This window comes from Mustelus asterias, chromosome 1, assembly GCF_964213995.1.
Source record: "Mustelus asterias chromosome 1, sMusAst1.hap1.1, whole genome shotgun sequence".
In the NCBI taxonomy this organism is placed as follows: domain Eukaryota; kingdom Metazoa; phylum Chordata; class Chondrichthyes; order Carcharhiniformes; family Triakidae; genus Mustelus; species Mustelus asterias.
Genome location: NC_135801.1, coordinates 56,366,481 through 56,379,265, shown reverse-complemented (window position 1 = coordinate 56,379,265; position 12,785 = coordinate 56,366,481). Strand labels below are relative to the sequence as shown.

Sequence of the window (12,785 nt, the reverse complement as noted above, 5' to 3'; positions counted from 1 at the left end):
CTGCTGTTACCCCCTGATAGACCATCTCCCCCAACAGCATCCAAAATGGTATACCGTGTTAGAGAGGGGGACGACCACAAGGGATTCCTGCACTTGCTGCCTGTCACTTCTAGCGGTCACCCATCTATCTGCCTGCATCCTGGGTGTGACCACGTCTCTAAAGCTCCTATCTATGACGCTTTCCACCACCTTCATGCTCCTAAGTGCATCCAACTGCTGCTCCAATCTATCCATGCAGTCTGTAAGGAGCTGCAATTGGGTGCACTTGCAGACGTAGTTGTCCGTGATGCCGGAAGCGTCACGGATCTCCCACATCTCACAAGTGCAGCATTTAACCCCAGTGACCGACATTTCGAGCACCAATTAAATTATTTAAGAAAATTTATAGAACTCTCACCTTCACTTTTACCTTCTTACAGTAGCCTTTTTTTTGGTCAGAGGAGGAGGAAGGGAGGGAAACATTAATGTAGTGTTTTGGGTTTACCACTCCTTGACACCAGATCTTCCACTTCCCACTTCTTGGTACATGTTGCTGGTCTGACCTCTTACAGAATGCACCAGTGAAGTCCCTCAGCCGCTTCTACTCTTCCAAGCCAGGACAGTGTGTGGCTTAGATGGGGAGGAGGGAGGGGGGGCGGGGGGGGACCTTGCAGGTGTTCCGAAGCCTCTGCTGCTCTTGTCATTCCAGCGGATAGAGATTGTGAATGTGGAAGGTGCTGTCAAGAGAGCCTTGTATATGATAGAACTGCTGCCACTGGGTGTTACTGGTAGAGGGAGTAAATGTTTAAGATGGTGGATGGGGTGCTAATCAAACAGGCTACATTGTCTTGGATTGTGTTGAGCCTATTTAGCATTGTGGAAGCTGCACTGATCCAAGCAAGTGGATAGTATTCCATCACACTCCTGATTGTGCTTTGTAGATGTGAACAAGCATTGGGGGATAGCAGGCTAGATGGAGTGTCATCTCAAGCAACTTGTTAGATAGCATTTAGATTTGTCTCTAAATGCCATCTTTCTCTATCTACTGTATAGTGTCCCAGACAACAATGTAACATTTCCCCATTTACTAAAGTGCAAAGCTAATTTTAATTAGTTGAAGATCCAAACTTACAAAATAAAAATTCCCTCACTCCATCTCATTCAGGTCATCCATCTCCACAGTTTCAAAACATATGTCAGTAAATGTATTTATTTGAGCTTCCAGTTTCAGGAGTAGAATTGTTAAATTTAAGTAATGGTGCAGTTTCTAATCACTTTTTCAGTTTTGATTAAAACTATATGTGAATATTTGATGTTACCACTTTCAGTACACAGTTTAACAATTGCATTGTTAAATTGATTGACTGTATTTAATATATTATCTTACTAATGACAAAAATCAAGAACAAGCTACCCTGAACCTTAAAGTACTTTCATTTATTTTTAAATAAATTAACCTTGTTTTCCTTTGAGAATAATCTTGCAATTTTGAACAATTTAAATTTTGTTTTTTGTTGAATGAAGGATGAAACAAAAGCTACTTGTTGTTTTGTAAGTGGTGGATTTGAGGCCTCTTAAACCCAATATAGATAAAATGATGTAGCACATTTTCCTTTCCAATTTGTGCCATCCAGATTCTGAGAAAATAATATGTGAAATTGAATTTCAATTTGGCTTGCTTTTCAAATATAAATAAATACTGTGAACATTAAATAAACCATATAATCTTTGTGGCTGTCCGTTTTTGCTGTTCATGTTCTTTTCTGGTTCCCTAACAGGTTTGTCAGTTTCATTTTAAAAAGCACTCCTCTAATGTTGACACAGTTGATAAATTTATTGCAGTTCTGATGCTAAGTCATAAAGACCAGAAATGTCCCATTTTTGGCCCCGGGTCTGTGTTGTTAACAGTGAAACATTGAGATTGCTGCAATTAATCCCAGTATCCCTCAGCTAGATAAAGGGGAAAGTCAGCCATGGTTTTGAGGTGACTTGAAAGTTGATGAAAGCAAAGAGTGGTTGTGAATGGAGCTGCACTGATATGTCAATGGATCGTCAGCTGGGTTCAATGAGCATCAGTGCTGGGGCCATTGCTGCTTACAATGTATAAAAATTATTGGGCAGAAAGAAATTTGTCTCAGGTTGCAGATAAAAACAGACGAGAAGAGGCTTCAAAATATAAACAAAAAGCAAAACGAATACAAAAGGTGGCCTGATCAGTAACAAATGCCATTTAACATTGGCAAATACAAAGCGATAAGACTGTTGAAGAATAATTAATGGGAATATAAACTAAGTGGCTCAAGGCTACAGAACACAGAGGAGGGATATGAGAGTGTTGCTGAATAACTTACTGAAACCATCAGTGCAGTATACAGCAATGATGAGGAAAGCCAGCTGGATTTTGGGTAATATAGCCAGAGGGATAGAGCACAAATCATAGGAGATGATAATGAGCTTTGTCAACTAGAAGGGTATCTGGGCATTGAGAGTCATGAAGAAATAAATCAATAAAAACTGATGGTTAAGATATCTGAGCCATGAGGAGGAACTGAAAACCATGGACAAAGGTCCTGGAGAAAAGTTAGTTCAGGGGGAGGTATCCTTCAAGATTCTTAAATTCATAAATTAAATAAACATTTGAGGTAGCCACAAATTCTAGGACCAAGTGAGTTGCACAGGCAGCTTAGATTCAAATATTTTACACAGATGGGGCGACTGAGGGGAAAGGACCACCCAGTAAGGATGTGAAGGCAAACCATGTGAAAACTAATGGGGTAATTATGTAGAATTACATAGAATTTCACAGCACTAAAATAGGTTGTTAGGTCCAACAGATCTCTGCTATAAATAATGCACACAAAACTAGATGGCTATTTAAAGGAGCAAGTGTTCACAGGTTCTGGATTTGGGACTGATCAAATGTGTTCTTGAATCTCCCATATCTACTGTTTAATGGAAAATGTGCACAGGCTGATTGAAGTCAGGAAAAGTCTGGCATTTGGGGGCAAGGGAAAGAAAACGTAGTTGTTATTTTAATTTTCAGGAAGGGGGACTTTGTAATTAAAAAAGCGCACACACAGGATTGGAAAAATAGCATGTCCATTGTCTTTGGTCTCTGCCAAAAACTCCATCCAACTCCCTGGTGATGATCAGTGACTGAAGCAGGCTATTCGCAACACATTGGTGTTGTATTTGACACCAAGGTGAACTTATCAGCACCATCAAAAAGACTGCCTACTTCCACCTCCATAACGTCAACCAACTCCACCTCAGCGTCACTTCATCTGCTGCGTATCCATGTTTTTATTATCTCTTTACTTTGCTAGTGCTCTCCTGACCTTCCTCCCATTGTTCAAACTCCATAAACTCGAGCTCATCTAAAACTCAGATGTTCTTATCCTAACTTGTACTAGTTTCTGTTCAGACATCACCCCTGTGCTGACTGACTGACATTGGTTCCTGTCCAGTACTGCCTGAATTATAAAATTCTAAAATTTAAAAATCCTCCATGGCCTCACCTCTGTCTATCTTCATAAACTCCTCCAGCTCTCAAAGCCTTTGAGATCCCTTCAGGCTGCAAATCCTGAGTGTTTGCACATCCCAGATTTTAATCGCTCCACCATTAGCAGCTATTCCTTCATCTGCCTAGACCCTGAACTCTGGAATTCCTCCTCCTCTCTCGCTTTCTTTCTTCCTTTAGGACTCTCCTTAAAACCTACCTCTTCTATTATCTTTTGGTTATTTGTCCTAATGTCTCCTCTGTGGCTTGGTGGCAGATAATGTTTGATAACAGTCCTGTTTGTGCCTTGGGACATTTCACTGTGTTAAAGGCACTATATTTTATTGTTGTAACTGTCTCAATAGAATGCTTTCTGTTATCATGTGTTTGATTCTGCAGCAGATGTTAAATTGATCATGGTTTAAACTTTTTATTGTGTTTGTGTTTTCAGAAATTATAAGGTCATTATATCACCTCACATTCTTACTAAATTGCAATACAGAAATATTTAATATATGATAAAACTACACTTGTGATTGTGCAATTGTTCAGTTCTGATAAAGAAAATTCCCAAATTTGCTTAAAATTGTACATTTGTCCTGTGTGGAAATGACTTTGTGTAACAATAATAGACACATTTATTTAATAGTGTTTGGAGGAATAAAGGGCAAACCTCCTCCAATATCTTACTGCCTTCTGTAAATATATCATGCAACTGTGACATGGAACTGTAACCTATATACGAGTGAAGACACTGTCTGACCAGTAGTCAGGAGATAATGGCCATATTTTTAAGAAATGTATTCTCTGAATACTGTACCCTGTCTTCATTTGTCATAAACCTGCTGTGAAACCTGTGATGTATAGTACTGTCATTACAGATGTATTGTTAGAGGGCTTCCACAAGGTTCTTCATGCACTGCAATTAATTTATTGCAGTAAACAATATGTATTGCTCTCATTGAAGCAAAGTGGATTTTTTTTAATGAGGTGGATGTTATTACTGCAATAAATCAGTGCAAACTTGTAATGTATAATTCAATGTGTGTATTCCCTCTGTTACTTCACTGAATAAGCCGACAGTGCATCAGTGTCAGCCCTGAGCTCAAAATGCTCCAGACTATGCTCCCACTTGGTATCTAAATATGTTTCTTTAATTTGCTTGTAAATAAATACAACCTAAGATGCAATGAGAATGCTGCACCACATGCTTTAATTTTTAAAATACATTATCCCTCTTCAGTAGTAAAAAATGTAGTTTATTTAGTTCCCATAAAGCATGTTGTCTCCATAGATTGATGCACACTTGCATTTTAAAAATGAACTAAAATCAATCTAAATTAGTTTTAGGCAAATGTTCTTAAGGAATAGACTAATTCAAATTGATCCAATTGAAATTCAGTTGCACTTTCCAAATCAATTGAATTGATACGCACTTACCAGGATATATAATCTGATTACATAAAATCTATGTATTTTCATAAAAACGTGCCTGAAATGGTTTCAATTGAAGTAATCTTTCAGCTGTGTTGTGTTAGATTAAGGTGTAAACAAAGTATTTCCAGGACCAAATTGCCAATCTTGGAGCAAACTGTCAATGTTTTCATGTTACTTGACTCTAGGACTGAGATAGCTGTTACATTTTGTTGGAAGGTAGCATTTCTTAACTTACTCTGTGTTTAGCTGCCTGGTAACCTAGGAAAATGTGTCTTGCCAGTAAACCAAGAAAGTTGTTCACTGAATAGAAAAGACCTCTGTATGCAGTTATGCTGCAGTATATAGGGTAAGGCAAGCTGTCCCTGGAAGTACAAGCAAGGGAGCACAATTTTATGGGTTTTTTAAAATTGTGATTTAATATTCAACCTTGATAAATTTATTGATTTCATTCTGACCATACTATGGATAGAAGAAATCTATTTGAGTAGTGTGTTTTTCAAACTGCCAGTTAACCCACCGAAGGCTCTGATTGATGAGAATCTCACTGCCGACCAGTTCTGGTGTTAGCCAGCTGGCTGAAGAATCAGTGCAGCAACCAAATAAAATGAAGGGTACTAGCGAAAATAGAGAAAATTTGCAATAGTTGGTGCAAACTAAAGAACACGAGAGAGATGCCTGCTAATTTTATTAGCAGCAAAATTATAAAAGCATTCTTTATGCATGCATTCATGATTTTACTCTAAATAGTGAACAATAATGTATTTCCATATAAGGCATAATAAGGAGAATATAACTGAGACAAAGTCTAGGAAAGGAACAGTGACATGGACAGTGAAACTTCAAAGAGGGAATATGGAAGCCCATGGCTGGCTGTCAGAGACCATGAAAGTCTGCAAATGAAAATATAATTATCACCTATACAACTTACATTTTGATGGTGTGTTGGAGGAAAGTTGAGAGAAATTACAACAGACCATAGCAGATGTGTTTTCATGTGCAGCTCAGGAGAGGCATATAGGATTGACCTTCATGACCCCTACAGAAATTGAGACAGAGAAGAATTTGCAGTTTAACAAGTTTAATAATTTTCTGATTTTAAAATAAAATCATAAGTACTCTTAATCATTACCTAAAAACTAGAAATTTGACTGGGGATAAATACAGGTGAAAATTTCTGTCCCTAAAGCTGTTTCCATTGTCCTATTGCTTTGGGCCAAATATCAGCTACATTTTGAAAGCCGGTTTGCACCTGTTTTGATTTTTCTATTTCTGTACAGTGCCATTGATTGGTCTTTGTTTTGTTATTCAACAGATATAAATAAATGCTCCATTAGCCTTTTCTCTGTCTTCTCTGGTCAAAGGATAGTATGCAATATAGTTCCTAATTCCATTTGTAGTCCTCCCAACCTTTTCTAATGGTTGTTCTTCATTCATGAGCTTAGACAGTGAATGCAGGTCAGCACTGAATCATGAGGTGCAGTGGTTTATCTGAACCATAGAAATTATGGACACTTTCTAGTATGGTATCACTAGATTGTGGTTAGGAGGGGAAACCTTGACACGTTTCCCCTACCTGGCATTAAACCCAGTAGTATTTCCCTGGTTCAGATCAGCTAAAGGATAAAGTCACCATAGTCCCAGATGACCATAGGCTGCTCTCCCCTTTGCGGGGGAGGGATGAATGGTGGGGGGGGGGAGCTGACTGGTGATGACTTAACCTGGGGATCACCACACCTCAGGCATGGAGTAAGGTTGAGAAGGCAGATCTTCATGACTAATACAGCACCAGATCAACTAATATAGCACCAATGATGAAATCTTGGACTATCCTGGGTTGCATGGGCAGTATCACACAGCCTTTGTACACTGTTTTTGGAGAACAATGCATAAATTTCAAACAAGAATTTGAATTATTTTGCAAAACCTTAAGTCTAGCCATGAACCTTAACTAAACCTTAAATGTTTAAACAATTTATAATGACATTTTGTAAAATTAATGTTATTTATTAAAAAATAAGTTGAAAGTTTTTTACTGATTATAAAAATAGAAGAGTTTGTCAAAATATGAACAAATATTTTAATCAAATTGCATTTTTGTAGAACCTGTTTACTTAGAGAGTGTTGTTACTGAAGTGATTTCATGATCTTTATGTTTTGCCTCAGAAACATAGGGCAGGATTTTACGATCTCGCTCGTCCTGAAACCATAAAATCTCGCGCGAGGTCAACAGACCTTTCCACTCGCCCAGCCCACTCCAATTCCTGTGAAGGGCAGGATGGTAGAATTCCTGATTTATCACAGTCAATTATAATGGAAAGAAAATAATAATCTGCGTTGCATGTAGCGCCTTTTATAAATGATTTTCTCATTAATGTTTTTGTCATCAATACTAAAACAATAAATAATATTTTGCAAAGTAAATAATCTATTTGTATTGAACTTAGTCAAATGCATTGATGTTTCTATGGACTGACTTTGAGTAGACCTTGAAGCAATTAATTTAAAATTCACTGATCCTGTTAATATTTGCATAACCATTCCATTACCAGTACAAAGACAATATATTGTGGATGCTGCAGATCTGAAGAAAATGGTGGAAATGCTCAGTAGGTCTGGCAGCATCTGTGGAGAGAGAAACAGAACTAACATTTCAGGTTGTTGACCTTTTGTCGAAACTGGAAAAAATTAAGAGATGTAACAGGCAAGTGAAAAGACAGGAGAAGGAGACAGAACAATCAAATAAAGACCTGTGATGAATGGGAGGCAAGAGAGATTAAATTAGAAAGGGATGAAGGCCAATTCAGAGGAGACAGTAATGGAAGAAATCAAGAAACAAAACAAGTCCAGAGGATATGTAAATGTAGATAAATCATAAGCTACAGCAGTTATTGTCCAAACAGATGAAATAGAGATGGAGAAAGGTGACACTTTCAAAATCATGTAAATGGAGTATTGGGCATGTCGCGGAGGGCAGGCAGCACTGATGCCATATTTGTGCCATTGGAGGCCATATTGTGAGCCAAATAGTACTCAAATAGGAGGGCCCATAGCCCGATGGAAGCTGTAAAGGTGGCAAGACACCCATGGGCTCTGGATGGGCCATCTGCCACCTTTCTCACCTCTATCAAAACAGCATTTTGGCAGGGAGTCATCAGGCCTCCCTACCTGTCCCAAAGGCTCTGTAAAATTCAGCCAGTATATTATTTGTTGTTTAAGTGCAGACGTTTAATTCATAGAATAAAATCCCTACAGAGCAAAAAGGGGCCATCTGGCCCATTGAGTCTGCACCAATCACAATCCCTCCCAGGCCCTATCCCCATAACCCCACTTATTTACCCTGCTAACCCCTTGACACTAAGGGGCAATTTAGCATAACCAATCACCCTGACCCGCACATCTTTGGAGTGTGGCAGGAAAGTGGAGCACCCGGAGGAAACCCATGCAGGCACGGGGGGAATGTGCAAACTCCACACAGACAGTGACCCAAGCCAGGAATCGAGCCTGGGCCCCTGGAGCTGTGAGGCAGCAGTGCTAACCACTATGCCACCGTGTCGCCCCAAGTGTTTTATAAGTTTGATTGGTATCTTATGGACAGGGTCAGAGAGAACCACTGAAACCCCTATTCCCTTTCATACTCAGTATTTTTTTTAAAAGGAAGATGCGTGTGTTTCTTTATTCTGGAGTGTGTGATGGTTTGAATAACCAGCAACACACCTTTTGAGGGTTTAAATAAAGAGGATTATTTGTTCACATGTTCACCCCAAAAATCAAACGCTATGTCACTCACTCAGCCTGTGACGAGCACACTCCTGTACAGTGCAATTAAACAGAATAGTGCACTTTTACAAAATAATTCATTTGAATGGTTTGTCTTTGAAAACACACATAGCAGGCCTTAAGAGGATAATTTCACTCTTAAACTGTAGTCTAGGTGAATTTATTAGCTGAAGTTAAACACTAGAGTTGCTGCAGGATTCTCTCAAAAAGATGAACTTCTGCAAGACACAAGGTTACTAGGTCTCGTCACTAGGAAGTCAATTTGCTGTATTGGTGGACTCAAAGGGACAGCCTTGGAAACCTTATGATGTTACAGTCTGTAGTTTTTAAGGCATTGCTGTTGCTGCCTTTTTTTGCTGCTGCAGTGTCTTTCTGCAGACACCACTTAAAGATTAAAAAGGGAGACCCTTCCATGTGGCTTCTCATTGTCCATTTTTCCAAATATGGTATTGGGCTTAACTTGATTGGCAACAACCTGGATTATTGTTTTGCAACATTCACCCTGCTGGGACGTGGGTTGGGTTGAGATAATCACCGTCTTGGTTTCAGAATGACCCATAGAACTCAGGAAATATCTTTTGGATGGTCTCAGGAGGAGGCTAGTGACATCTCCTTCATCTGGAATGTGTCTTTTTGTGCTTCCGAAACAATGTGGCAGTTGTGAATCCACAGAACAAGTCCATTACCCCGGTAGCCGCCTTTTGTAGCATTTTAATGTCCATAAGAAAAGTCAGTTCCTGGTGATTCCACACTGTTCATGTTTTAGAAGTAATGAAGAATGCATGACTTTACTGGGCATTGCTGGTAAGTGGACATGAGTTGACTTCATTCAAAAGTTAATTGCTCTTCAGATTGAAGATCAGAACCCTGACTTTTGTAGAGAATAAATTAGGATTCTAGTGACGTGACCTAGGAAGATTATGGCTCCTGGACTCTTGATAACAGAGAGCTTCTCCATGCACTGAAAATGACTGCCTTTTGCCACAATATAAATATTTTACACAAAAATTTGTAGAGCATAAAATGTTTATATTGTAGTAGGTTTCCCATACTTTCATTCATTATAAATATAATTGACTTTTATTAAACTCAGGGGTATTATGGCATTAAATGCACTATGTTTGTGCCCTTGTCCCATTTATCGCCAAGTGCCATTTGCCAATTTCCCCTCTGCTAGCCCAGGGCATCAACACCTCAATTTTGAAATTTTCAGTTTTATTTTTAAATTCCACCATGGTCTCATCCCACCTATCCTCCAATTCTGCAACCATTTGAGTTATCTGCACTCCTTTAATTCTGCAACCATTTGAGTTAGCTGCACTCCTTTAATTCTGATTTCCTGAGCATCTATAATTTTAATTGCTCCACCATTTGGTTGCAATTGCTTCAGCTGCCAAGACTGTGAGCTTGAATTCTCTCCCTAAATCTGTCCACCTTTAGACCTCTTTTTCCTCCTTTTAAATACTCCTTAAAACTTACCTCTTTGGCCAAACCTTTGGACATCACTCTCATATCTTATTATGTAGCTTGGTCAAATTTTGCTTTACAATGCTCCTGTAGAGTACTTTGGACTTCTTATTGTCTTAAGGGTGATATATAAATACAAAGTGCTGTTGTATGTAGATAGCATTTTGCTACTTTAAGTATGTTTATAGCTAAAAGGCAACAATGCAGAATCACTCAGGGCAGAATTTTATGATCCCTCTCTGGCAGGTCTGCAAGTGGGGAAACCTATAAAATTCCTCTAGTAGACTTCCCACTACTCTCCTGCCAACCCCCAACTTGTCTGCAATTTTACAGAGGACGGGTGAGGACTCTTGCTGCAATGAAGGCCCTTAAGTGGCTATTTATTGGCCACTTAAGGGCTGCCTACTGCCAAGCCACAATTTTGAGGCAGACAGGAGGCATTCAGGGGTTGAGGGTGGTTGTGGGGGAGTGGGGAGGGGCTCCTGTTTGGGTCACCTTTCCACAGTGGGTGCCCCCAATCCTTGGGATGTGTCCTTTCCCTCCATCTGGCTTCTCCATTGAGACCCCCAACCACCCCTCTCCTTTACCCCTCAAGGCCTCACCTCCCCTCTCTGCCATGAGACGCCTGCACTAACCTGGTCCTGGAATCTGAGGACTGTTGTTATCCCAGTGCTGGGAGGGGGGATCCTGTCTCTAGCCAATTAATGATCCTCGGAGCCACTGCGACAACTTCAGCTGCCTGATCTTCGATTGTTCATCACGGTGAGCTTCCCACTGCTCTCCACAACACATTGGTTCAATGGAAATGAGGCCCAAGAACAGGGGTGCCTCACACCTCATTAATGATCACCTTGCATGAATTTCTAAGCCAAAAAAAAACAAATAGAAAGGCAATTAAGTTTAACAGTTCGCAACTCCAGTTAGGACAAAACCTAATTTCTGACAGATCAATAGCTGTATCATGTAATAATGTGAGTGACGATAATACAATGTACTGCTGGAAATCTGAAATTTAAATAAGATTGATATAGATAAGTACATCATTGTTTCTTCCACCCCCGCCTTGTATCAGAGCATCAAAATGCCTTTTGGATGATTCCAAAGTTTTTCTCTCCATTACCCTACACGGAATTCCAGCTATTCTCCATGTGAAGAAATACCTCCTGACATTAGTCCTAAGCCTCCATTTTGCCGATTTGTTCACCATCGTTTGCCCAATGTTCATGGTTTAAATGATACAGTTTAATCTTTTTTATTCTACTTAATATCCTGTATATCTTTGTATTCACCTTAAGGCAAAACCATTTGAGGTTTTCACACCTTTCCTATAACTTACTTTTTTGAAACTAGGAATCAGACTCCTGACCCTTCTGTGTTCCATTTCCAGGATTTAAATGCTTCACTTGTGCCTCAGTGTGCTTGTTACGTGCAAAAATTTCTTACAGCTGCAGATCGTTTTATACCCATAATTTTCAAATTAAACTTTGTGTACAAGACTCTCAGTAGAATGATGCTTAAAACTGGAGTAATTTAATGTTGGATAATCGTTAATTCAAGATGTTTATCCATGTTAGATTATCGAAACCTAAACAGCAAGATGCTTGTAGGCAAGATAACCTTTTTGAATTTTTTATTTCATTTTTTTTATCTTTCCTTTAGCCTATTGGAGCCCTTAACCCCAAACGAGCAGCCTTTTTTTCGGACCGCCATGAAAGCTGGGAAGATGATCAAGTTCCTGCATTCCACTATGGGACTCATTATTCGACCAGTAGCTTCACACTCGCATGGTTGTTGAGAATTGTAAGTACAATGGCTGTAAAATTAAAAACTGCTTCATTCAGTCAGCACATTAATGTGTCTCTTTCATTGAAAAAAACACTCACAATCATCCCTTGATTAAGGTTGGATAAAACAGCACAAAGCAGACATAAATCCTGCACATAAACTAGAATATTTAGGCTAATGCCTAGTACTGGTACTTAATTACTGGTACTTAATTTTTTTTCTAAATCAGAATATATTTTAAGATAATTTAAAATTTAATTTCACAGCTTTGTTTTAGTATATATTGGGCTTAATTAAGTGATAATTTGAAAACACTGCACATAAAGTATGCCTATAAAATAATTTACAGTTAATAGAGCTCTTTATGATGTAAAACCTCATATAGAAAGAAAAATGTGAAAAACTGCTTTCTTCAGTAGCATTCAGTTACTGTTGCACTACAGTATATTTTTATGCATTATGTTGCAGTTGAGCATTGATGATTGCAAATAAACTTGCCCGTTATTGTTCAGTAATGCTACTAAGAATCTAACCCCTTAATTTCATTCTTAATGTATCAGTACATTGATTTAATATGTATAGTAGAAAATGCTTGAAAATCAGGTGGCATCTATGGAGAGGAAAGACAGATTATTGACATTTTGGATATGTATTTCTTCATTCGAATTCTTCTGGTCTTAATTTTCGATTTTTATTTCAGATTTCCAATCTTTGCAGCTTTTGTATTTTACATTTGATTATATAGTTCTTGATTGCTTTAAGCATCTACCCACAATTCCTTATTTCACTTTTTTTTCCTGAGTACTGACAGTATTTAAGCAGTTGTAAGTCAAATAATATA

General features: G+C 38.7%; 1 protein-coding gene across 1 annotated transcript in view; it reads left to right on the top strand.

Moving 5' to 3' along the window:
• lrba (LPS-responsive vesicle trafficking, beach and anchor containing) overlaps window positions 1-12,785 on the top strand; it is a 901,160-nt gene that overhangs the window by 683,335 nt on the left and 205,040 nt on the right. Inside the window, exon 44 of the mRNA XM_078212471.1 lies at window positions 11,819-11,959. Coding sequence (XP_078068597.1) covers window positions 11,819-11,959 — 141 coding nt within the window. The remainder of the gene's footprint in view (window positions 1-11,818; window positions 11,960-12,785) is intronic.